This window comes from Coregonus lavaretus (assembly GCF_964263955.1).
Source record: "Coregonus lavaretus genome assembly, chromosome: 19".
Lineage (NCBI taxonomy): Eukaryota > Metazoa > Chordata > Actinopteri > Salmoniformes > Salmonidae > Coregonus > Coregonus lavaretus.
Genome location: NC_140006.1, coordinates 760,361 through 786,679, shown reverse-complemented (window position 1 = coordinate 786,679; position 26,319 = coordinate 760,361). Strand labels below are relative to the sequence as shown.

Genomic DNA, 26,319 nt, shown 5'->3' with positions numbered 1-26,319 from the left:
TGGCTCCCTCAGTGCCAAACAGCAATTGGTCTGGAATAGGACACAGGTTATACAACAGGGGTTTTCAACTATTTCTTGCCCAGGGACCGCCACTCAGGCAAACCGGCGACCAAGGGACCCCAATCATATGTTATCAAACAAAAATATTTTCACGCCTTGTCTTATCATCAGGTGAATGGTAAGGAGAAGTAATCAACATTTTAAAATCAATAGATTTGGTAGATCGTTTTTTATTATTTTGACCTTATTTTTCTATTTATTTAGCCTATTAGACAGAAAGGTAGCTCCAAACACATTTTTGCTAATAGTGTCGGTTTAGCTGGTTAAACAGAGGTTAGTCATGTTTTTGCAAAAATTAATTAAGTCAAGAAAGCTTACCATCAGCCAGCGAAACTTGTACTCACAGGTGCTTTATCAAAGCCTTTGTCAGATACTCCAGAGAGTGTAATTAGCTCCAATGAGTGTAATTTGCTCAATATTAGGAGTTGAGAAATAAAGTTGACATTAGAAATAAGATATTATCCTCTTTTCTACTGTAGGTATGTAATTAAACATTCATTTATTCTGTTGTTGCTAGCGATACTCATAAAAACATATTTTGCCCCCACTTTTTTTGTATATATACAGTATTTTCGCGGACCCCCTGAAGTACAGTGAGGGAAAAAAAGTATTTGATCCCCTGCTGATTTTGTATGTTTGCCCGCTGACAAAGATATGATCAGTCTATAATTTTAATGGTAGGTTTATTTGAACAGTGAGAGACAGAATAACAACAAAACAATCCAGAAAAACGCATGTCAAAAATGTTATAAATTGATTTGCATTTTATTGAGGGAATTAAGTATTTGACCCCTCTGCAAAACATGACTTAGTACTTGGGTGGCAAAACCCTTGTTGGCAATCAGAGGTCAGACGTTTCTTGTAGTTGGCCACCAGGTTTGCACACACCTCAGGAGGGATTTTGTTCTACTCCTCTTTGCAGATCTTCTCCAAGTCATTAAGGTTTCGAGGCTGACGTTTGGCAACTCGAATCTTCAGCTCCACAGATTTTCTATGGGATTAAGGTCCATCGTCCCTTTGATGCAGTGAAGTTGTCCTGTCCCCTTAGCAGAAAAACACCCCCAAAGCATAATGTTTCCACCTCCATGTTTGACGGTGGGGATGGTGTTTTGGGTTCATAGGCAGCATTCCTCCTCCTCCAAACACGGCGAGTTGAGTTGATGCCAAACAGCTCGATTTTGGTCTCATCTGACCACAACACTTTCACCCAGTTCTCCTCTGAATCATTCAGATGTTCATTGGCAAACTTCAGATGGCCCTGTATATGTGCTTTCTTGAGCAGGGGGACCTTGCGGGCGCTGCAGGATTTCAGTCCTTCACGGCGTAGTGTGTTACCAATTGTTTTCTTGGTGACTATGGTCCCAGCTGCCTTGAGATCATCGACAAGATCCTCCCGTGTAGTTCTGGGCTGATTCCTCACCATTCTCATGATCATTGCAACTCCACGAGGTGAGATCTTGCATGAAGCCCCAGGCCGAGGGAGATTGACAGTTCTTTTGTGTTTCTTCCATTAGCGAATAATCGCACCAACTGTTGTCACCTTCTCACCAAGCTGCTTGGCGATGGTCTTGTAGCCCATTCCAGCCTTGTGTAGGTCTACAATCTTGTCCCTGACATCCTTGGAGAGCTCTTTGGTCTTGGCCATGGTGGAGAGTTTGTAATCTGATTGATTGATTGATTGCAGAAAGATTTCTGGCTCCCAGGTGTCTTTTATACAGGTAAGAAACTGAGATTAGGGGCACTCCCTTTAAGAGTGTGCTCCTAATCTCAGCTCGTTACCTGTATAAAAGACACCTGGGAGCCAGAAATCTTTCTGATTGAGAGGGGGTCAAATACTACTTTTTTGTTGTTATTCTGTCTCTCACTGTTCAAATAAACCTACCATTAAAATTATAGACTGATCATTTCTTTGTCAGTGGGCAAACATACAAAATACCCCTAGATTAGAACACAGAGGGAGGGAGGTATAGAGAGAACAAGGGAGTGTGTGATAGACAAAGAGACAGACAGAGGGAGAGATCGAGAAAGAGAGACCGGGAGAGAGGGACAGTAAAAGAGGGATAGAGGGAGGGAGAGAGGGATGGAGAGAGGGATTGGGGGAGGGAGGAAGAGGCAGCCATGAATGCAGGTGGAGTCTGGCAGATTTATGACACACTGTCTAAACATCTGGGGTTTTCTACTACTGTAACTCACAAGTAGACACACACACTACGGCTAGGTCCTCATGCCCTGGTCTTATGCATACACAGCGCTGGAACCAATACAGCTGGAGAGGTTGGGAAGGTCTACATTTTAATCCTTCACACAATCCCTTTATTGTAGCCATCTTTAATAAATAAATCCCAATGAATCGCTCCTATTAACAAGTCAATTATCCCAAAGTATCCTTATTATCACTGAGAGGTAATCAAATTGAGGACATTAACCATTACAGAGAGAGTCTCATCCACACTGACAGAAAGCACCCAGCTCCTAATCCTGCCAACGTCAATATTCACTCAGTTAAGAGAGTACAGGTACAGACAGGGACAAGGAGACAGAGAAACTTCATTCATGGCAGACAGCTGTCAACAGGCTGGGCTGACACACACACACACACACACGCACACACGCACACACGCACACACACACACACACACACATCGCCCTAGGCTCATAGTGCTGTATTGCCTGGCTACAAGAGCAGGTCTGCCAACAGATACAAGATAGAATTCCTGCCGATATTAAAGACATGATCTGCAACTTTGGCTTTGAACTTTAAGTATTTTTTTAAACCAACCGCTTTGGACTGGATGTGTCAATGTGTAGTTCATACATGGATAATCAATGAGCAGAATTACTGTCTTATCTCAATTAGCCACGAAATACCTAGTTTGAGAGCGACTGTTTATCTGAAAGCTGTGCTGCGCCATTTTCCCTACATTTTCCCCCACATGGGCCAGACCTCTAGCAATTAGAGTTCTAGCCAATAAGCTTCAGCCCCTCTACATTTGAGTGACAGCTAGCAAGATGCACACATAGCAGAGCGAGAGAGCAATGACGAGGTGTACAGACAGTATCTGCACATATGTGACGTAGTACGCAATTTTCGGGGACCACATTTGGCTTGTGAGAGCTACTTTCAGAACTACTGGCTAAAAAGTACACAAAAGTACCGGAGAATCTCTTTAATCCTACTGCTCCTGCTCCTGTTCGCTCCCTTGGTCACATGACCAGCCCTATTAGAGAAAATATGTCAGCGGGGAACGAGATCCCTCTCTGTGTGTCAGGGCCATTCTGACTGGTGATTGGCTGAAATCTGACTCCTCACTTCACAATAAACCCCTCCATTTGAACCCGTCCTCTGCTGAGCGCTACAGTAGGTGCTTGTAGCTCATAGTGCTCAGCGCTCCTGCAAGATTCCCTGTAGGTGTTTGAGAGGCTGCAGCATACATAGGCAGAGATGTCGACGAACACAAACACACAGGTTTAATGGGTGAGCATTGTGTTTTCAGTGAAGGAAAATGTAGCTACAGTGAAATGAATGAGAATCAAATGGAAACCTACGGCAAGAAGCGAAGTAACTCTGTTAAAGAATGGAGTCTGTAAAGACATGCAAACTTGTGAAACACTCGACAACATGTTGGATAACACACCGTGGACTAGAACCAACCTAACCACAGAACCACCGCAAGACTAGACCACGACTAGAGCCAGACCAGAGATGAGACTAGAGCCAGACTAACCCCAAGACTAGTACTACCACCAGTACTTGCAGTACTAGAACTAACACCAGTACTAGAGCTAAGACACTAGAGGCCATGCTACTGTACCTCCTTGTGTGTCAGCTCCAGCCAGGCAGTATAAAGAGGGACCCCCAGCACCCCACTGGACCCCAGCAGGTGCAGGCTGTCCTGGGTAGACCATGGGAGAGAGAGGGATGTGTTAAATCCATTAAGATCTGCAACTAGTGTGTGTGTGCGTGTGTGTGTGTGTGTGTGTGTGTGTGTGTGTGTGTGTGTGTGTGTGTGTGTGTGTGTGTGTGTGGACTACAGCACCAACAGTGCATCCGCTAGTCTAGTGTAAGTGTGTGTGTGTGTCTGTAGGTGTGTGATTGTCTGTGTCTGCATGACAGGGAGTGTGTATGTGCATGGATGTTTGAGAGAAATTGTTTCTGCTCATTTAGATCTCAGTGACTGGATTATTCTGTATGTTCTCGGCTCAGCACTAAAATGGTCTAAATAAAAGTTCCTAAACAACTCCAGGTATTATATCAACTTCTATACTAATATAGTGAACCACAAATAGTATCTCCCTACAAAACCAATGGCAGATATGACTCCCATTTTAAATATACACAGTTTAACTCACTCAGAGTTTATGATCATGAGTCCAGCTGTGAGCAGTGAATGGAGCCTTCTTAACTGTTCTGAGGTGCTATCACTGATGATAAACTCTGCCTTTGAGCTCTGGAGTAATGTGCGTCAAGACATACAAAATAATAACAAGCTGGCTTCCTTTAAAACACTCCCCTAAGAGACATAGAGACTGGCTTTAACCTAGAAAACATACATTTAACCCCTCAGACATTTAGGGAGTAGCCACTGTCCAAGGAGATGAATATTCACTGTTGCAACTCATGCAGTTTAACCGACAACTCTGGTGTTCAGGAAGCACCAAGTTCCAACTCCTACTCCGACCAACTGAGCCTCCAGAACCTGTTTTCTTTATTACAGCAGCCTAACAGCACTGTAAGACAATGGGAAGAAAGCGTACACAAACCAATTCAAGCCAGCTTGAACAAAAAAGGGAATCAGGTGCTCAAAAAAACATCAAAATCAGGCTTGATTAAGGCAATTTATGCCGAAACCTAAGCTTGTTGTATGCCCCAATAAATACTCATATCAATGCAGAAACAGAGTGCTCCTTTTTCTTGATTTTCCTGGATAGTCACCCGTTGAAGTGTCCTGGGGTTAGGGCTGTTGCGGTGACCGTATTACCGCCACACCAGCAGTCATGAGTCAAGACCGCAGTATAAATCCATGTGACCGTTGAGTCACAGTAATCTCCTCTTATACACTCTGGACATGCGTTGGTAGTACCCAACTCGCTAACCTCAATCGGGTCTCTAATGGTCTGGTACTCAGGGCTCTATTGTCCCTCTAACCACTCTGACATCACATCAAACACTCATCATCAAAACAGTGTCATGCTTTTAAAACTCACCTCACTGTGATTGATCAATTTGAACAAAGAAGTTCAACAACAGGTTGAAACTGAGTGGAAAACCTGTTTGTTGTTTCAAAGCCTAACACAACAAAATGGACAGCACTTTCTAAGGTGATGATTAATTCAAAACATCCATATACAAATTAGAGCTTATGCATAGGCCTATATATGAGCCCAAGCACGAAAAAAAGCCTACCAATACATAGCCTACCGCATATTACGTACTGCATATTTTTTTATGACCTAGGCGATGCTGTTGGTTCATTGATTGTGCAGGGCGGCTTACAGAGTTAGCCTACAATTATAGTTAATTTGTATTTGAATAGCCTAGTAATAGGGCATTTTTTATATTTTCATAATTAATAGGCTGACACATGACCTTTAGCTACAGAATATCTCAACATCATATTACACATGGCAGAAAAACATACAAAAAGACTGATTTAAGAGATCTTTGGTACATAATTGTTCTAGCCTAAATTAAACAAATTCAGAGTTAGCCTACAATTACAGTGAATTTGTATTTTATTTTGAATACCCTAGTAATATAGGGCTTTTTTTTTTTTTTCATAATTAATAGGCAGACACATTACCTTTAGCTACAGAATATCTCACTACTGTGCGTTTCCATCTCCTCCCCTCTCTCCTTCATTACTTTCTCCAGCATGCAGAGAGAGGGGATGTCAACAGTTTAATGAAATAGCCCATGTTTCATTGTGAAAACATGTTACTATTGATGTTCCCGAACAGATTTCACTTGGTTTCCCAAATTAAGCACTGGGTAGCTGCAGGAACAGGGTTGGAGAGCCCATGGCATACAGAGTTCGGGCAGAATATCACCTGTCACGTAGCGAAAGGATGCATGCTCCTCAAACAGTGGTTGATGGGTGGAGTGAAATAACCAGAGTAGCCTACCTGGCATGATGGAAAAAAACGAACCGGCAGGATAGGGATTCGAGTGCATACAGATTACATTTATTTTTTCCCCTGCCCCTGTTCCTGCCCATTTGATAATGGGCCATTCTAAATCAAAACTCATTTTACATATTAGTAAAGACAAGATTCAATTGAGAATAGTCTGATGTGTGAAAATATGATCACTTAATGAGAAAACAGCGTGTGCAGCCTGAGGCAAGGAACAGAGCGCAATGTTTTTTTGCGACTTTCTCAAATCATCAACAGCCTAAAGTTGCGAAATAACTCTACATCTAGCATATAGGACCTGTTTCAAATGATTACTTTTAAGCTCAACATCGCTCCCGAATGGGAAAAATATCCATTCTATTTTATTCAGCTAAATTCAATTATATTCTTCCTACTATAAAATCATATAATATAAAATAATGGCACAGGACTTATAAGCATATCTTGTCTACTATACGAACAAGCCTAGAGCCTATGGCATGCACTAATAAAGACCCATATCTATAAAGGCTATGTTATCACCATCTCTATGAGTCAGAGTATGAGTTTCAGATGAGGGCTTCGATGCAGCAGTGTGATTAGAGCTAGCTAGGCCTGTCTGTGTCTGGGAATGTGGCTAAGAGCATGCTATACTGTAAAGTGTAAATAACATCATGTCCTCTAGACTACTCCGTCCAGACCACAACTATTGACAAGTCTGACACTAAAAAGGGAGTCTACGCACCACACACACACCACCGTAAATCACCAAGCACAATGCAAGTGTGTCTGTTACCACGGAGACCCAATGCCCCTCATAGCCCATCCCCTTGTGGCCTCTGACCTATGGTTTGGGGAGAAAGGGGAACGGGTGCGTGCAGGGGCACCCCTACACCCTCAGCCCCTGACCCCATAACTCAGAGCAGACTGTTAGGGTATGTTTGGGGTGACTGGGCCTCTCCACTCTGATTTGGACAACCCTTAATCTAACCGGTGCCTTGAGTAGGCCATAAAAATATCATAGACTGTGTCCCAAATGGCACCGCAATCCCTACATAGTGCACTATGTTTGACCTGGGCCCATAGAGCTCTGGTCAAAAGTAGTGCACTGTGTATGGAATAGGATGCCACGTGGAACGCAGACATAGAGTATCCCTTTATAAGTTCTCAAAGGCTCTGATGTAGAAAGTGATAGGTCTTCTGAGCTTAGTCTGGCTTTAGATGAAGTCCAGATTGGATCCTATCTGGACTGTCAGGACCAGGTTTGGCTGTTCTCAATCTGACTGGGGTGATGTATAACATAAGATGCCAGCGTGCCTGGTTGCGGTAGCCTCTTCCTAGATTTAAGAGAGTTCCTGGACAGCAAGGTTATTATAGTGTTTTTAAATTAGTTTTTATTTCTATTCATTTTCTATTTTTATTTGAAATTCTGATTTGCTCATTTTTATTTAGTTTTAGTTGTATTAAAATATTTATATTTAGTTTTAGTGCTAGGGATAGAAAGCATGCGTGGGAGGCTAGTTTTTTGTGAAATGTTTTGTGTCACTTCTTGCAACTGGGGGCAGTAATACATAAGGTGATTTGTCAGGTCATAGGTTAGATTAGGTTTAATTATTAGGTGAATCTCAACGTGACTTGGATTAATTAAAAGGAATAGCACCCAGACTGGTACAAAATAGATGTCGGAAGGAAACTTTCTCTCGCGTATGTTTACACCAATCCAACACTTTTTAACTTTAGTAGTACATGTGAGAAGAATCAAGTTAGCTACCTAGACGATATTTTCTGTTAGCTAGTGATAGCTAGTGATAGTGATCAAAGATTGTGTATACACTGACAAGATACTGGACTGACCACTCTAACAATGGGAATAAATGTCGGCAAAGGAGGTGAGGAGGTTGGATCAGGTGGGGATATTCAAGCCAATGAGAGGGCAGATACGCACAACTGATATAAAATAGTTTTTCTCAAAGTTGTCGGAATACCACGTGCGGCCACTTATATATGTACATTCAAAGCAACCAAAACATTATGGCTATTTGATCAAATAAGCCTCACGTAGCAAATTAGCAATTATATTTTGTGTTGACCAACACTGTTGCTGGTATTTTGGCCCATTCCTCCATGCAGATCTCCTCTAGAGCAGTGATGTTTTGGGGCTGTCGCTGGGCAACACAGACTTTCAACTCCCTCCAAAGATTTTCTATGGGGTTGAGATCTGGAGACTGGCTAGGCCACTCCAGGACCTTGAAATGCTTCTTACGAAGCCACTCCTTCGTTGCCCGGGCGGTGTGTTTGGGATCATTGTCATGCTGAAAGACCCAGCCACGTTTCATCTTTAATGCCCTTGCTGATGGAAGGAGGTTTTCACTCAAAATCTCACGATACATGGCCCCATTCATTCTTTCCTTTACACGGATCAGTCGTCCTGGTCCCTTTGCAGAAAAACAGCCCCAAAGCATGATGTTTCCACCCCCATGCTTCACAGTAGGTATGGTGTTCTTTGGATGCAACTCAGCATTCTTTGTCCTCCAAACACGACGAGTTGAGTTTTTACCAAAAAGTTCTATTTTGGTTTCATCTGACCATATGACATTCTCCCAATCCTCTTCTGGATCATCCAAATGCACTCTAGCAAACTTCAGATGGGCCTGGACATGTACTGGCTTAAGCAGGGGGACACGTCTGGCACTGCAGGATTTGAGTCCCTGGCGGCGTAGTGTGTTACTGATGGTAGGCTTTGTTACTTTGGTCCCAGCTCTCTGCAGGTCATTCACTAGGTCCCCCCGTGTGGTTCTGGGATTTTTGCTCACCGTTCTTGTGATCATTTTGACCCCATGTGGTGAGATCTTGCATGGAGCCCCAGATCGAGGGAGATTATCAGTGGTCTTGTATGTCTTCCATTTCCTAATAATTGCTCCCACAGTTGATTTCTTCAAACCAAGCTGCTTACCTATTGCAGATGCAGTCTTCCCAGCCTGGTGCAGGTCTACAATTTTGTTTCTGGTGTCCTTTGACAGCTCTTTGGTCTTGGCCATAGTGGAGTTTGGAGTGTGACTGTTTGAGGTTGTGGACAGGTGTCTTTTATACTGATAACAAGTTCAAACAGGTGCCATTAATACAGGTAACGAGTGGAGGACAGAGGAGCCTCTTAAAGAAGAAGTTACAGGTCTGTGAGAGCCAGAAATCTTGCTTGTTTGTAGGTGACCAAATACTTATTTTCCACCATAATTTGCAAATAAATTCATTAAAAATCCTACAATGTGATTTTCTGGAATTTTTTTCTCATTTTGTCTGTCATAGTTGACGTGTACCTATGATGCAAATTACAGGCCTCTCTCATCTTTTTAAGTGGGAGAACTTGCACAATTGGTGGCTGACTAAATACATTTTTTCCCCACTGTAGGCGTACAGAAAGAGGCCAATTCGTACATGTTCAATTAGATTATTTTTTATAAAGATAAGCATTATATTGTTAGATTAAAGGCGTAACTCTGGTAGGCCTAAAACATTCTTCCTCACCTCAACTTCAACTGTCGGAGTCAGTTGGAGTGCTGGTGTGCACTGCCTTCACAGGCCTGCAGTAGCTAAGCCTAATAATAACCATAGCCTACCACACCAAACATTTACAAAATGTTCTTAACTTTATTAGGGTAATATCAAAAGTAAGTCGACCTTGTTTATAGGGAAAATACGAACAGGTTATTATACTGCGGCATTAAATTACGTTTTGCATCTCGCCCTGTTTGGTTTTTCCTTCTCATGGTTTGAGTGTGAGTAGCCCTATAGCAGGCTCTAGTGGTAATTCTATTATTTTGTGGCAAACACAACAATATAGTTGGAACTTAATTTAACCAACAAAAATGTCTCTACAAAATGAAACAAAATACTTTTTGCAAAGACTATTTAAAGAATTGGTTTAGATTATTAAATAGGCCTGTAATAATGATACACAATAATATGAATGATAAAACAAATTATAATATTTATGAAAATAAATAAATAAAAGTTAGAAAATTGCATCAAACCTGAATAGCGAGTTGCACACAGTCCATTAAGGCCGCGCCAACTTGTCCCACGGACATTCTCCTTGTCTGAGAATTGTTTTACTTCAATGGAAAAGGCCTCCATCTTCACAAGCAACAGTAGCCTAGGCCAAGGCTCCTTTCACTGGCTTTCTCCTCAACAGCAGGCGCACATGAGGTGAGAAGCCGGAACCTGTTTAAGCTGGACATTAGCGATACGTTTTATTGAGTTGCAATTGGCTGACACATAACAAAGCTTGCGCAGTTCTCATCACCTCACACACATTAAATTAACAGAGGACGGGTCCAATCGGGTCCAGTCGGTAATACATTTTTAGTTGCACATACCTGACCCAGATCCGAGACAAAAGTCAGAATTTAGGACCCGCTTGGCTCCCGGGTCGGATCTCGTGTGTGCACATGTGTGTGTTAGCTCGCCTTTGCGTGTATGCGTTTGTGTTTGTTTTACGCTGCCGACAGAACACTAGTTGCATAAAGGCGACAGGTCCAGTCATGGGAGAAACTAAACAAGTAAGAAAGAGGAGGATTTGGTTTAGAAACAGGAAATATGCCCAGACTGGCAATAGCATGGACATTAATCTCCCGTTCCCATGGTATTATACCTCCACAACAGCCGCAATACAACACACAGAACAATGAAAACCAACATTCCTTAAGTTTGCACAGTGCAAATAATACTGTGGTTGTCATGGCCAGGTATTGAGATGAACGAAGTACTACATGATACGTCGCTCGTTAACAATAATCATCTTCTTTAGAACTGGTTCCTATTGAGAAAGGTTGGGATTTGGCCTAAATTCACCAATGACAACAATACATGAATGCAAAACCTTAACGCAACCATGCTGCTCTAAAGAACTCTTATTTACATTTCTGAGACTAAATGCTTGTCAGTGTCAGCATGCCTGGTAGAAACAAGCCTAGTTGATAGGTAGTGTAACAAAAGAATGCAACAATGTTTTCTGCTATCCTGGCGAACAGTCAGAACAGAGGCAGATACTCTTTCAGAGGGGGCTGAACAAAACTATACGTACAGTGGGGTCCAAAATTAGTGTAATTAATTTTGGACCCCACTGTACGCACACACACACACAGACAGACACACAGACACACAGACAACCAGACCCTGGATGTCTCCCAACCTGCTAGGAGGTTGGCCAATCACAATGCAGTATTTCACATCTGATAAAACTGGGGTTAGGGAAGCAAGGAAAGCGGGAATCAAAGACAGTCTGGAAATTAAAAAAACCGGTGTCTTTTGTGACAAAAATGTATGAGACTATACTAAAGCTTCAACACAATGCACATGCATTCCAGTTAACATATAAGCTTTCCTGGAAGCTGGTTGGAAAATAGTCTAAAAGTCGGTGCTAAGAAACTCTCTCATGTTCAGAGAAGCATAGTCTATAATATAGATTTGAGGTAGATGATGTAGATGTTGTCAGTCTGCTATTGTAATTCAATGGGCCAGAGGCCATGGAAGTTTGTGGGAAAATAACACCCAGCAATTGACTGCCATGTAAGGTCGTCTAATATCCGATTACCTTTGGTGGTGAATTTGATCCGCAATATGAAATAAGCATTATAATGCTCCTTAAGATTGGTTTTTATAAAGAGCGTAAGGAAAATCGTAGCCATGTTTCCCTTATGATTAACTGGGACACACACGACTCATAAGATCGTTATGATATATTCAGGATCATTATGATTCATATGGTACTTAAATGTAGTCACACTTTATTTCGATAGTCCATAATAAATTATCTACAGCTGGTCAAAATATCAACAGACTATCAACCAGGTTATCTGAGTAGGTGAACTTGACAGGTATGCAGACTCCTCCATTGGGGTGTCCATTACATTTCTGTCTTCAACATATGTTTACTGTTTATATGTATAGCAACAAACAAACCAGACAGAGAGATAAACAAGGTGTAGCAGTGTCTTACCCTGTTGTAGTAGTGCAGCTGGACAGAGTGCCAGTGACCGTCACTGACCCCTCCGGGAACAAAGGGATGGACCACGGTCTTAGCCTCTCCTGGAGGAGGGAGAGAAAGTGATGGGGAGAGAGGGAAAGACAGAAAGAGGGAGCGAGGAAAGATAGGAAAGACGATAAAGATGAAAAGAGGTTGTGGTTAATTCAATACCATATTGTCTGTTGAATGTACAGTACCAGTCAAAACTTTGGACACACCTACTCATTCCAGGGTTTTTCTTTATTTTTTACTATTTTCTACATTGTAGAATAATAGTGAAGACATCAAAACTATGAAATAACACATGGAATCATGTAGTAACCAAAAAAGTGTTAAATAAATCAAAATATATTTGATATTTTAAATTCTTCAAAGTAGCCACCCTTTGACTTGATGACAGCTTTGCACACTCTTGACATTCTCTCAACCAGTTTCACCTAGAATGCTTTTCCAACAGTCTTGAAGGAGTTCCCACATATGCTGAGCACTTGTTGGCTGCTTTTCCTTCACTCTGCGGTCCGACTCATCCCAAACCATCTCAATTGGGTTGAGGTCGGGGGATTGTGGAGGCCCGGTCATCTGATGCAGCACTCCATCACTCTCCTTCTTGGTCAAATAGCCCTTACACAGCCTGGAGGTGTGTTGGGTCATTGTCCTGTTGAAAAACAAATGATAGTCCCACTAAGCCCAAACCGGATGGGATGGTGTATCGTTGCAGAATGCTGTGGTAGCCATGCTGGTTAAGTGTGCCTTGAATTCTAAATAAATCAATCACTGACAGTGTCACCAGCAAAGCACCCCCACACCATAACACCTCCTCCTCCATGCTTTACGGTGGGAAATACACATGCGGAGATCATCCGTTCACCCACACCGCGTCTCACAAAGACACGGCGGTTGGAACCAAAAATCTACAATTTGGACTCCAGACCAAAGGACACATTTCCACCGGTCTAATGTCCATTGCTTGTGTTTCTTGGCCCAAGCAAGTCTCTTCTTCTTATTGCTGTCCTTTAGTAGTAGTTTCTTAGCAGCAATTCGACCATGAAGGCCTGATTCACACAGTCTCCTCTGAACAGTTGATGTTGAGATGTGTCTGTTACTTGAACTCTGTGAAGGATTTATTTGGGCTGCAATTTCTGAGGCTGGTAACTCTAATGAACTTATCCTCTGCAGCAGAGGTAACTCTGGGTCTTCCATTCCTGTGGCGGTCCTCGTGAGAGCCAGTTTCATCATAGCGCTTGATGGTTTTTGTGTGCACTTGAAGAAACGTTCAATGTTCTTGACATTTTCCGGATTGACTGACCTTCATGTCTTAAAGTAATGATGGACTGTCGTTTCTCTTTGCTTATTTGAGCTGGTCTTGCCATAATATGGACTTGGTCTTTTACCAAATAGGGCTATCTTCTGTATACCACCCCTACCTTGTCACAACACAACTGATTTGCTCAAACACATTAAGAAGGAAAGAAATTCCACAAATGGACTTTTAACAAGGCACACCTGTTAATTTAAATGCATTCCAGGTGAGTGAAGGAAAAGCAGCCAACAAGTGCTCAGCATATGTGGGAACTCCTTCAAGACTGTTGGAAAAGCATTCTAGGTGAAACTGGTTGAGAGAATGTCAAGAGTGTGCAAAGCTGTCATCAAGGCAAAGGGTGGCTACTTTGTAGCTCAATTGGTAGAGCATGGTGCTTGTAACGCCAGGGTAGTGGGTTCGATCCCCGGGACCACCCATACGTAAAAATGTATGCACACATGACTGTAAGTCGCTCTGGATAAAAGCGTCTGCTAAATGGCATATTATATTATTATATTATTTGAAGAATCTAAAATATCAAATATATTTTGATTTGTTTAACACTGTTTTGGTTACTACATGATTCGATATGTGTTATTTCATAGTTTTGATGTCTTCACTATTATTCTACAATGTAGAAAACAGTAAAAATAAAGAAAAACCCTGGAATGAGTAGGTGTGTCCAAACTTTTGACTGGTACTGTACATAACCTTGCATGCCAGACCTGTAGGCTCTACTTTAATAGGAAGGATAAATGTCTCCTAATATAGTAGTGTCATCGTAGAACATGCATTTTTAAAACGATTTTTCAGCCTCTAAGTATGTCAAAGTTCAAATAAACGTAAGGAAACCTATTTCTCTCCTCCATTCATTCATTAAGTTAAAACATGAAACTCCAACATGGGGAAATAAAAACGCAGCCAGACTCACAAAGCCAGCCAGCTCTCACAGTCATCATAAATCACACTCACTGTAAGAACACCAGGGTTTTCCAACCATGTCAATGGTTCTCATTCACAACGTCTGCAGGGCAACAATCACACCAGATTTACCCAGGGCTTTACTGACTGTTTACCAAGGGCAGGAGTCCCTCTGGAAGAATTTACCCACTGACTCAGTCAACAGTAATGCAACACTGTAACTGTGTTACACAGAGCCATTAGTCATGGTGTTTAGTGTGTCTTTATCAGAAGAAACTCAATGACTTCTGCAGTACAACGTTGCCTTTTCTCGTTGGCTGTGTGGTATAAACTCCAGGGCTCTCTAGGCATTGGCAGTGAGACAGACTCAGCGCAGTGGATCCAACAAGAGCTGTGTTTGTTTGCGTGCATATTTGTGTTTGAGCCAGAGGAAGCAGTGACCCAGTCCTTGCTCCTCTGTTTATGAGTGTGTGTGAGCAGGGCTGAGCAGGGCTGAGGTGTAAGTAGGTCTTTATGGCTTGTTAAGTGTCTATACTGTCATGAATCAGTCTGCCCAGGCTCTGTTATGGGGGAAGCAGCTGCTCTCTGACCACAGTAAAACACTCATCCCTTTCACACAGCCAAAGCCAATGCATCTCTAGGTGTAACGGCACAGCAGCATAGCCAGACAATGGAGAGGACACATTCTAATGAAATCCTGTAACTGTTTGTTTCACACTGGTCAAGGAGTTCAGCTGATAAGAGTATTTACCAAGCGGTTTGTGAAAGCCACATTAATGATATCCTTACAGCGGAGTTGATTAATCAAGCCATCAGCTAGTGTTGATACAAGCAACTTGTAAGTCATTTTCCAGCTCTTTGTGTGAGCATGATTATTTGTACTGTGGACACACACACTGCTGCCATTCTCACCTGCAGAGAAGGTGAGTTGGATCTGTTCCTCGATAATCTCCAAGGCGATAAAGTCGTGTTTCTCGTTAAATCTCCCATTGTACAGCAGCAGGGCATTCCTCTCTCTGGTGGCAAACCTGGGGACAAGATGGACACAGGGTCAACCTTTTATTGTCAAACACACATTTGGTGCCAAACTGGCACCCATTCAAATCCTACATCTCAAACATAGTTAGTCAAACTCTTTTCTTCTTTCTTTTTTTTGTGAACAATTATTCATTAGGTTTTTACAGTATGTGGCATAGTTAGACAAACTCAGTGACAGAGTCTGTGTATCTAACCCAAACTGCCAGATAAGATACACTATATATACAAAAGGACACCCCTTCAAATTAGTGGATTTGTCTATTTCAGCCACACCTGTTGCTGACAGGTGTATAAAATCAAGCACACCGCCATGCAATCTCCATAGACAAACATTGTCAGTAGAATGGCCTTACTGAAGAGCTCAGTGACTTTCAACGTGGCACTGTCATAGGATGCCACCTTTCCAACAAGTCAGTTCGTCAAATTTCTGCCCTGCTAGAGCTGCTCCGGTCAACTGTAAGTGCTGCTACTGTGACGCGGAAACGTCTAGGAGCAACAACGGCTCAGCCGCGAAGTGGTAGGCCACACAAGCGCACAGAACAGGACCGCCGAGTCAGCACAAGAACTGTTCAGCAGGAGCTTTATGAAATGGTGTCCATGGCCGAGCAGCCGCACACAAGCCTAAGATCACCATGCGCAATGCCAAGCATAGGCTGGAGTGGTGTAAAGCTCGCCGCCATTGGACTCTGGAGCAGTGGAAACGCATTCTCTGGAGTGATGAATCAAGCTTCACCATCTGGCAGTCCAACGGACGAATCTGGGTTTGGCAATGCCAGGAGAATGCTACCTGCCCCAATGCATAGTGCCAACTGTAGTTTGGTGGAGGAGGAATAATGGTCTGGGGCTCTTTTTCATGGTTCGGGCTAGGCCCCTTAGTTCCAGTGAAGGGAAATCTTAACGCTACAGCATACAATTACATTCTAGATGATTCTGTGCTTCCATCTTTGTGGCAACAGTTTGGGGAAGGCCCTTTCCTGTTTCAGCATGACAATACCCCTGTGCACAAAGCAAGGTCCATACAGAAATGGTTTGTCGAGATCGGTGTGGAAGAACTTGACTGGCCTGCACAGAGCCCTGACCTCAACCCCATCGAACACCTTTGGAATGAATTGGAATGCCAACTGCGAGCCAGGGCTAATTGCCCAACATCAGCGCCCGACCTCACTAACAATATTGTGGCTGAATGGAAGCAAGTCCCCGCAGCAATGTTCCAACATCTAGTGGAAAGCCTTCCCAGAAGAGTGGAGGCTATTATAGCAGCAAATGGGGGGGACCAACTCCATATTAATGCCCATGATTTTGGAATGAGATGTTCGATGAGCAGGTGTCCACATACTTTTGGCAATGTAGTGTATATGATAGGTGGGATTTGGGGTTGGAGAGGTGTGTAAGGAAGGGGTGAGAAATTCCTGAGGAAGAGAGACTTGAAGGACAATAAGGAAGTGGTCGTAAGACCAGTGGTCTAGAGACAGGAAGGAGGAAGTAGATGCCCTGCCCTGGTGGCCCATCTCCCTGTTAACCCCTGCCATAGGGTGTGTGTGTGTCTGCCTGCGTGTATGCTATGAGGGGCACAGAGGGCACAAGAGTCAGACACCAGATGCTAGCAGGGTAGTGGGATGTGCGGAGGGGGGAGGGGGGCAGGAAGATACAGCCGATAAAAGAAAACAGTGATAAGAGTACCTCATCACAGGGCACTTCCTGTTTTCACCCTGTTCTACCGCTTCTCACTGACACACACTCTGCCTTTTACATCAACCCACTTTTATGATCCTCACCCCACCTAGAACTTCAAATGGGACTAGCAACAGATCTGACACAATCTTTAAACTATTGTGCAAGTGCACTAGTTTTGATCAGAGCCACATAGGGCTGCCACATAGAATGTCGTTTCCTATAGTTTATGGGCCAGGAATATGGTGTCATTTGAGAGACAGCCACTATGTGTTCCTGCCTTGACTAATGAAAGGTGTTTTAGCTCATTTTCCTATACGGCAGTTTCAACAGATTAGAGTGTGAACACACACACACCCCTCTCATGTGTTTAATGTAAGGTTGTTTTTGTGTGAGCTCCAACACAATAAAGATGTCTCTACATGCCCCACTGAACTGGTACACTGAACTGAGTGAAGTGTGTTTTTTGTGCAACACTCCCTGTAACCAAATTACAGTTTACTACACACACGCAACCACGTACGATAGGCATGTCGCTCTGTTAACACATCTAGGCTGTGTAGCTGTGTGTGTGTGAGGGGAAGATCGACAGGAGATGCGAGAAGAGAGGGTAAATGGGGAGAATAGTACAATTCATGGGAGAGAGACAGAGAGGGAGAGAGAGAGAGAGAGAATAGATGGTTTCCAAGTACTCACATGAACGAGACAGTAAAGTGGAACCTCTGTCGTAGTCCTCTGAAGGTGATGAAAGACTGACCAGGAAATGACCTAGTGGTCATCTCACAGTAAGGCTTCTCGTACTCTCCCGGGGGACACTGGCACATGAACCCCCCCACCAGCAGGTCCACACATTTCCCCCCATTCTTACACACCCCCGGGACACACCGCCCTAACCGGGCGTTCACCTCACAGTGCTCACCTAGGGAGAGAGGGGAGGAGGGAGATAGTATGATTTAAAAGTTATATACAGCCAGTCAGACATACAAAAAGTCATATTCATAGACTGCATTCCCAATTTCTGAGAGACAGAAGACACTGAAAAGATGTCACTGTTTCCATATTGCTCTGCTGAATGGTTCTCATGGAGGATCTAAATAATAACAATAATAATAATAATGTTATATTTTCACATACACTGGATAGATGGAGTGACGTGTTGTTTTTCAGGGTCAGCCATACTAATACGGCGCCCCAGGAGCAAATTAGGGTTACAGACACTAACTACTGGTCTGGACATCACATTACCACCACGGATACACAGCTCAGTTTCCCACTGACAGACTGTCTGTCTATGAGACCACAGGAAACTGGCTGACTGGCTCAAGTTTGCAGACCAAAGTGGGCCAGCCAAGGCAGATTCCTGATTCCTCCACTGACAGACTCCCATGGGTCCATCCGTTTCCTTATCTAAGATGGCCGCCAACCACCGGCGTCAACTCCAGCTCCAGTGTTGTGTCAACCATCATCACGACAAGATCTGTCCGGGGGGGGGGCAGCCAGGTATGCGTGGGATGGACGGGGGTGCAGGATGCCAGAACATCAGATCTCAGACCCTGTCTGGACCCTGGTAATGACTCTTCTCTCTGCGGTATAATCCCTTTTTTTGAGGAGAATTAGGAGGATCTGTTTCCCTGTAATGTGGGAATAATGTGGAAACCCAAGGCGGACACAGTAGGCCCCACTGTCATCGCCCACATAATGTCTCCTGACTAGCTGAGGTTGAACTGTGACCTTCAAAGACTAGGCCACCCATTGGAGGAGAGGAGGGGTGGAGGGTAGTATAATCAGGTAATTACAGCTGATAAGGAAGTGAAGGAGGGAAAGAGAGGAAAGGAGAGGTGGGGTTGTTATTATATTCTACCAGCCCCATTGTAGGGACAGCGAGATGGAGAGATGTGGTATCATGATGAAAGCTCCCGTTCAGTTGACCTGTAAACTCCATAATAAAAACGTCCTGAGTGCATCTGATAGCTCCGACCCTCAACCATCACTCATAGACACAAAGACAGGAGTAGGGAGTAGGGCCTACTATAGCGTGTACCTGGGGCTGCCAGCTAGACAGCATTCCAACCTCATCTCAAACATAAATCACATTGAGACAGACCACATGATTTCCCATTTAGTAAAGGGTTCATTTGTAGTTGATGGATCATCAGTGGGTTGGGCGCATCCTGCTGCTGGCAAACACCAGAGTTGATCTGCAGCCAAAATGACTGCCATGAAATGCGTGCATCACCCAAATTGGAAGCTACACTCTGATGGTGGATGGGGTGACTTACCAGGCAGTACCTACATATAATTGAAAGCTCTTAGAGACCTAGCAAAGTATTAGCCTGGTCCCAGATCTGTTTGTGCTACTTTGCCAACTAATATGGCCATTTTCACACCCTTGGCAAGACCGCACAACAGCTCAAAGAACAGGCTAGCAAAGGATAATACAGTATAGAAACAACTCATTCACCGAGGGGAGCCACTCACCAGTGAAGTCTTCCTGACACTCGCAGGTATAGCCTCCCTCTCGGCTGCGACACTTCCCGTTGTTCCTGCAGGGTCCTGAGTAGCAGAGGTCTATCTCCGTCTCGCAGTAGTCCCCGGTAAAGCCTGCAGGACAGCGGCAGCGCAGACCGTTGATGGGGTGGATGGGACGGAACAGCACCGTGTCGGAGGAGATGAAGGGCGGGGAGCTGTCAAACTTCAGCACAGACACACACTTCATGTAGTTCTCACACGGCTCCCTCAGGCAGATGTTGTCGTCGAAGGGAAGCACCTGGAATGGATACAACGAATTAGGAAATTGCTCAAATCCAGAAATTGAAATGGGTAACAGAGATCGCAGGTTTTCGTTCCTTCCTTCGAATCAGTGGCTGACTTAGATTGGGAAAACATGAGTCGTGTTCATTAGGGCACACAGTAGCTAAACTTTTCAAAACAACAACAAACATGTATTATTGTTCAGATAGTACCTTCCAGTTTCAGAGAATTATTTTCTTCAATTTCGTGCCAACTGTCCATGACCCAGTTCTACAGGAGTACCTATGGGGTAGGTAGGGGTCGATTTGGGATTCATTCAAATAACCTGTTGTGAGTAGGTTACCTGTTGTGATGATATTAGTCGGAGCAGGGTGCGGTTCAGGTAGATCTGCTCCTGCAGCTCCTCGGAGGGGAAGTACCTCCCTGGGGGGCCCCCTGGCTGCAGCGCCGAGAAGGTCACGTTGAGGATGGCGCCGCGCACGTCTGTGTCGTTCTGGATGTTGAACACAAAGACGGCCTGGCGGCTGGTGGAGAGTAGAGAATAGCGAGTAGAGAATCTTATGATCATACGGAGCAGAAGTACTGTAGCAGCAACAGAATGGCTACATGGACCTCCATGGAGTAGAAGCTAGGGTTACAACATTTCAATATAATTTAATTAATTAATTAATTAATATCTTTCCCCAAAATTCCCAGGTTAGACAGAAATCCCGGTTGGAGGATTATTATTCCCTCCTGATACTGAGAATCTTCCGGAACCCTAAGTAGGAGCAGACAAAGTACCTGGTGGAGAGCACGGCTGCCACACCCTCCAGGAAGAGGGACAGCAGAGGGGAAAGGAAGCGCTCCTGAGACATGTTCTCCAGGCGCACCGTGATGCTGTTGGTCAACATGTCGTCTGTGATTATGGTGACACGCAGGGTGCACAGGGCTGTGACCCGATGGATACCGTCTGGGGAGGGGGAGGAGAGAGAGGGAGGCTAGGGTTAAATGGATGAACTACAGAGCAGAGCAACAGTTAAAAGGCGGACCAGAACTAATGTACATAATTGAAGCCATTAAGATTTGTTTAGCATTTTGTAGAATATAGAAGTGATCATCATCTAAGTGGAGTTATTCCAGAGCAGAAGTAGAGTCAACCACAGTTCAACCACATAAACACAATAGTTGAATAGTTAATGAACGAGAACATTTTATTATAACTGGCCCGATCAAAGACATTTAATCGAATCAAATCCAATTGTATTTGCCACATGCGCCGAATACAACCGGTGTAGACCTTACAGTGAAATGCTTACTTACAAGCCCTTAACCAACAATGCAGTTTTAAGAAAATAAGAAAAAAGTGTTAAGTAAAAAATAGGTAGCAAATAATAAAATAGCAGCAGCAAAATAAAATAATAGTAGGGCTTTATACAGGGGACAGTAGACAGAGTAAATCCAGTAGTCACTGGTAGGCATATATCATTTGAATAAATAACCTGTCCTGTCAATGACATGAAAGTGTCAGCATTTTCCCCCTCTTGTCCAGAAACACACTTTAATTACGTACAGTAAATATCTCAATCCTAACGGCGGACAACGGCACATCTCTCTTGTCAGAGGAGATCTAGTGTGCATCCCAAATGGCATCCTACTCCCTTTGTAGTGTATTACTTTAGACCAAGGCCCATGTGGCTCTGGTCAGAAGTACTGCACTTTATAGGGAATATAGTGCAATTTGGGACGCACCCCAAGAGTGTGACCACCAACACTTCCCGCAAATGAGAGACGTGTGCTGCTCACAGCGATTTCCTGACAAATATTATGTTACAGTGAGACCTGGGAAGGACTGGCTTATATTTTCTTCAGTCTCTGCCAATATTCTCTCTCTGTGCCGAGCTTAGCAGCTCCACTTGTTTGTCATGCCATTGTTCTCTCTCTGCTACGGTAGATTGAATTAAGTAGGTCTCCTTGTGATTCCACCTGATTCCACCTAAATAATTAAACAAATCTGATCTTGATTTCAACTTGTGGAACAAATCAAATCAAATGTTATTTGTCACATACACGTGTTTAGCAGATGTTATTGCGGGTGTAGCGAAATGCTTGTGCTTCTAGCTCCGACAGTGCAGTAATATCTATCAAGTAATATCTAACAATTTCACAACATATACCCAATACACACAAATCTAGTAAGGAATGGAATTTAATAATATATACATATATGGACAAGCAATGACAGAGCGGCATGGACTAAGATACAGTAGAATATTATAGAATAGAATGCAGTATATACATATGAGATGAGTAGTGCAAGATATGTAAACATTATTAAAGTGACTAGTGTTTTCAATAGGCAGCAGCAGCCTCTAATATGCAAGTGATGGCTATTTAACAGTCTGATGGCCTTGAGATAGAAGCTGTTTTTCATTCTCTCGGTCCCAGCTTTGATGCACCTGTACTGACCTCGCCTTTTGGATGATAGCGGGGTGAACAGGCAGTGGCTCGGGTGGTTGATGTCCTTGATGATCTTTTTGGCCTTCCTGTGACATCGAGTGCTGTAGGTGTCTTGGAGGGCGGGCAGTTTGCCCCCGGTAATGCTTTCGGCAGACCGCACCACCCTCTGGAGAGCCCTGCGGTTGCGGGCGGTGCAGTCGCCGTACCAGCCCGACAGGATGCTCTCAATTGTGCATCTGTAAAAGTTTGTGAGGGTTTTAGGGGCCAAGCCAAATTTCTTCAGCCTCCTGAGGTTGAAGAGGCTCTGTTGCTCCTTCTTCACCACACTGTCTGCGTGGGTGGACCATTTCAGTTTGTCAGTGATGTGTACGCCAAAGAACTTGAAGCTTTCCACCTTCTCCACTGCGGTCCCGTCGATGTGGATAGGGGGATGCACCCTCTGCTGTTTCCTGAAGTCCACGATCATCTCCACGATCATCTTGTTTTGTTGACGTTGAGTGAGAGGTTATTTTCTCCCTGTAGGCGGTCTCGTCATTGTTGGTAATCAAGCCTACTACTGTTGTGTCATCTGCAAACTTGATGATTGTGTTGGAGGCGTGCTTGGCCACGCAGTCATGGGTGAACAGGGAGTACAGGAGTGGGCTGAGAACGCACCCTTGTGGGGCCCCAGTGTTGAGGATCAGCGAAGTGGAGATGTTGTTTTCTACATTCACCACCTGGGGGCGGCCCGTCAGTCCAGGACCCAGTTGCACAGGGCGGGGTTCAGACCCAGGGCCTCGAGCTTAAAGATGAGCTTGGAGGGTACTATGGTGTTGAATGCTGAGCTATAGTCAATGAACAGCATTCTTACATACAGTGGGGAGAACAAGTATTTGATACACTGCCGATTTTGCAGGTTTTCCTACTTACAAAGCATGTAGAGGTCTGTAATATTTATCATAGGTACACTTCAACTGTGAGAGACGGAATCTAAAACAAAAATCCAGAAAATCACATTGTATGATTTTTAAGTAATTCATTTTTGCATTTTATTGCTGACATAAGTATTTGATCACCTACCAACCAGTAAAAATTCCGGCTCTCACAGACCTGTTAGTTTTTCTTTAAGAAGCCCTCCTGTTCTCCACTCATTACCTGTATTAACTGCACCTGTTTGAACTCGTTACCTGTATAAAAGACACCTGTCCACACACTCAATCAAACAGACTCCAACCTCTCCACAATGGCCAAGACCAGAGAGCTGTGTAAGGACATCAGGGATAGAATTGTAGACCTGCACAAGGCTGGGATGGGCTACAGGACAATAGGCAAGCAGCTTGGTGAGAAGGCAACAACTGTTGGTGCAATTATTAGAAAATGGAAGAAGTTCAAGATGATGGTCAATCATCCTCGGTCTGGGGCTCCATGCAAGATCTCACCTCGTGGGGCATCAATGATCATGAGGAAGGTGAAGGATCAGCCCAGAACTACACGGCAGGACCTGGTCAATGACCTGAAGAGAGCTGGGACCACAGTCTCAAAGAAAACCATTAGTAACACACTACGCCGTCATGGATTAAAATCCTGCAGCGCACGCAAGGTCCCCTTGCTCAAGCCAGCGCATGTCCAGGCCCGTCTGAAGTTTGCCAACTTGTCCAGGCCCGTCTGATGAGACAAAAATATAGCTTTTTGGTCTAAACTCCACTCGCCGTGTTTGGAGGAAGAAGAAGGATGAGTACAACCCCAAGAACACCATCCCAACCGTGAAGCATGGAGGTGGAAACATCATTCTTTGGGGATGCTTTTCTGCAAAGGGGACAGGACGACTGCACCGTATTGAGGGGAAGATGGATGGGGCCATGTATCGCGAGATCTTGGCCAACAACCTCCTTCCCTCAGTAAGAGCATTGAAGATGGGTCGTGGCTGGGTCTTCCAGCATGACAACGACCTGAAACACACAGCCAGGGCAACTAAGGAGTGGCTCCGTAAGAAGCATCTCAAGGTCCTGGAGTGGCCTAGCCAGTCTCCAGACCTGAACCCAATAGAAAATCTTTGGAGGGAGCTGAAAGTCCGTATTGCCCAGCGACAGCCCCGAAACCTGAAGGATCTGGAGAAGGTCTGTATGGAGGAGTGGGCCAAAATCCCTGCTGCAGTGTGTGCAAACCTGGTCAAGACCTACAGGAAACATATGATCTCTGTAATTGCAAACAAAGGTTTCTGTACCAAATATTAAGTTCTGCTTTTCTGATGTATCAAATACTTATGTCATATAATAAAATGCAAATGAATTACTTAAAAATCATACAATGTGATTTTCTGGATTTTTGTTTTAGATTCCATCTCTCACAGTTGAAGTGTACCTATGATAAAAATTACAGACCTCTACATGCTTTGTAAGTAGGAAAACCTGCAAAATCGGCAGTGTATCAAATACTTGTTCTCCCCACTGTAGGTATTCCTCTTGTCCAGATGGGATAGGGCAGTTGCACCAACTGAAAACTGCTAAATCTTACTAACCCATATATCATATACAGGGGCGCAACTTTGGTTCTAGAAGTGGGGGGTGGGGACTGCTCGGAGGCGTCCGTATGGTCCTAAAGCACACCGTTGCCTTGTTTTGTATCACATTACAATGATAAAACTGGGGGTGACAAAAATGCTATTTCAGAATGTCGGGGGGGACATGTCCCCCGTCCCCCGTGAAAGTTGCACCCCTAATCATACACACTGAGTGTACAAAACATTAAGAACACCTGCTCTTTCCATGACATAGACTGACCAGGTGAAACCTATGATCCCTTATTGATGTCACTTGCTAAATCCACTTCAATCAGTGTAGATGAAGAGGAGGAGACGGGTTAAAGATTACTTTTTTGAATCTTGAGACAATTGAGATTGTGTATGTGTATGTGTGCCATTCAGAGGTTGAATGGGAAAGATACAATATTTAAGTGCCTTTGAACAGGGTTTATGGTAGTAGGTGCCAGGCGCACCGGTTTGTGTCAGAAACTGCAATGCTGCTGGGTTTTTCATGCTCAATAGTTTGACCCAACTGTTGGAAGCATTGGAATCAACATGGGCCAGAATCCCTGTGGAACGTTTTCGACACCTTGTAGAGTCCATGCCCCGACGAATTGAGGCTGTTCTGAGTGCAAGTCAATATTAGGAAGTTGTTCCTAATGTTTGGTATACTCAGTGTAGATCCTACAGGCCTGGGCCCATTCGTTTTAATACTGGGTTATAGGGAGAGAGCTGACAACTGCAAACTGCTAACTCTAACCGATCAATCCAAGTCTATAGGGCTAGGCTATATGTTCAACACCAAGCATACAGAGAGAGCCTATAGGGCTATAATACTGTGGTATCTGTGATGTAGGAGGAGAGTTGCCAACAGGTGGCTGCAGCAGTTGAAATACTGTTGAAACGTCTCTGAGTGGGAGATCGTGTTGCAGGAGTCTTTTTGAGTTAATGTCTATGCGTGCTTGAGAGAGGCGGCTGAGCGGCAGGTGCCTTGTCAGTCACTCTCCCCCAAATTAGGTCATTTCTCAGGACCCCTATACCACTCTCCACCCCGCCTCCCCCTTCCCATATCCCCTCTCTGCTCCCTCCCCCGTCAGTGCCTGTCACGATCGTTATAATGAGCGGACCAAGGCGCAGCGTGATATGAGTACATACTTTAATCGGTACTTTTCAAATACAAAAAAAACAACAAAACGATACGTGAAGTCCTCGGTCAATAACACAAACCTACACGGAACAAGATCCCACAAAACACAAGTGCACAACAGGCTGCCTAAGTATGGCTCCCAATCAGAGACAACAAGCAACAGCTGATTCTCGTTGCCTCTGATTGAGAACCACCCCGGCCAACCTAGAAAACACATGAACTAGAAACTGAACATAGAACACAAAACATAGACCCTACACACCCTGGCTCAACATATAAGAGTCCCCAGAGCCAGGGCGTGACAGTGCCTCTGTTCATCAGACTGCCTCACACTGTTTAACAGACTGGGTGTTGATACC

At 44.1% G+C, this 26,319-nt stretch overlaps 1 protein-coding gene across 1 annotated transcript in view; it reads right to left on the bottom strand.

Annotated features, from left to right (window-relative positions):
• LOC311147074 (cadherin EGF LAG seven-pass G-type receptor 1-like) overlaps positions 1–26,319 on the bottom strand; it is a 122,460-nt gene that overhangs the window by 52,359 nt on the left and 43,782 nt on the right. The window contains exons 2-7 of the mRNA XM_084183693.1: positions 20,658–20,826; positions 20,218–20,398; positions 19,602–19,890; positions 17,820–18,042; positions 15,327–15,442; positions 12,167–12,255 (exon numbers count right to left, since the gene is read on the bottom strand). Coding sequence (XP_084039819.1) covers positions 12,167–12,255; positions 15,327–15,442; positions 17,820–18,042; positions 19,602–19,890; positions 20,218–20,398; positions 20,658–20,826 — 1,067 coding nt within the window. The remainder of the gene's footprint in view (positions 1–12,166; positions 12,256–15,326; positions 15,443–17,819; positions 18,043–19,601; positions 19,891–20,217; positions 20,399–20,657; positions 20,827–26,319) is intronic.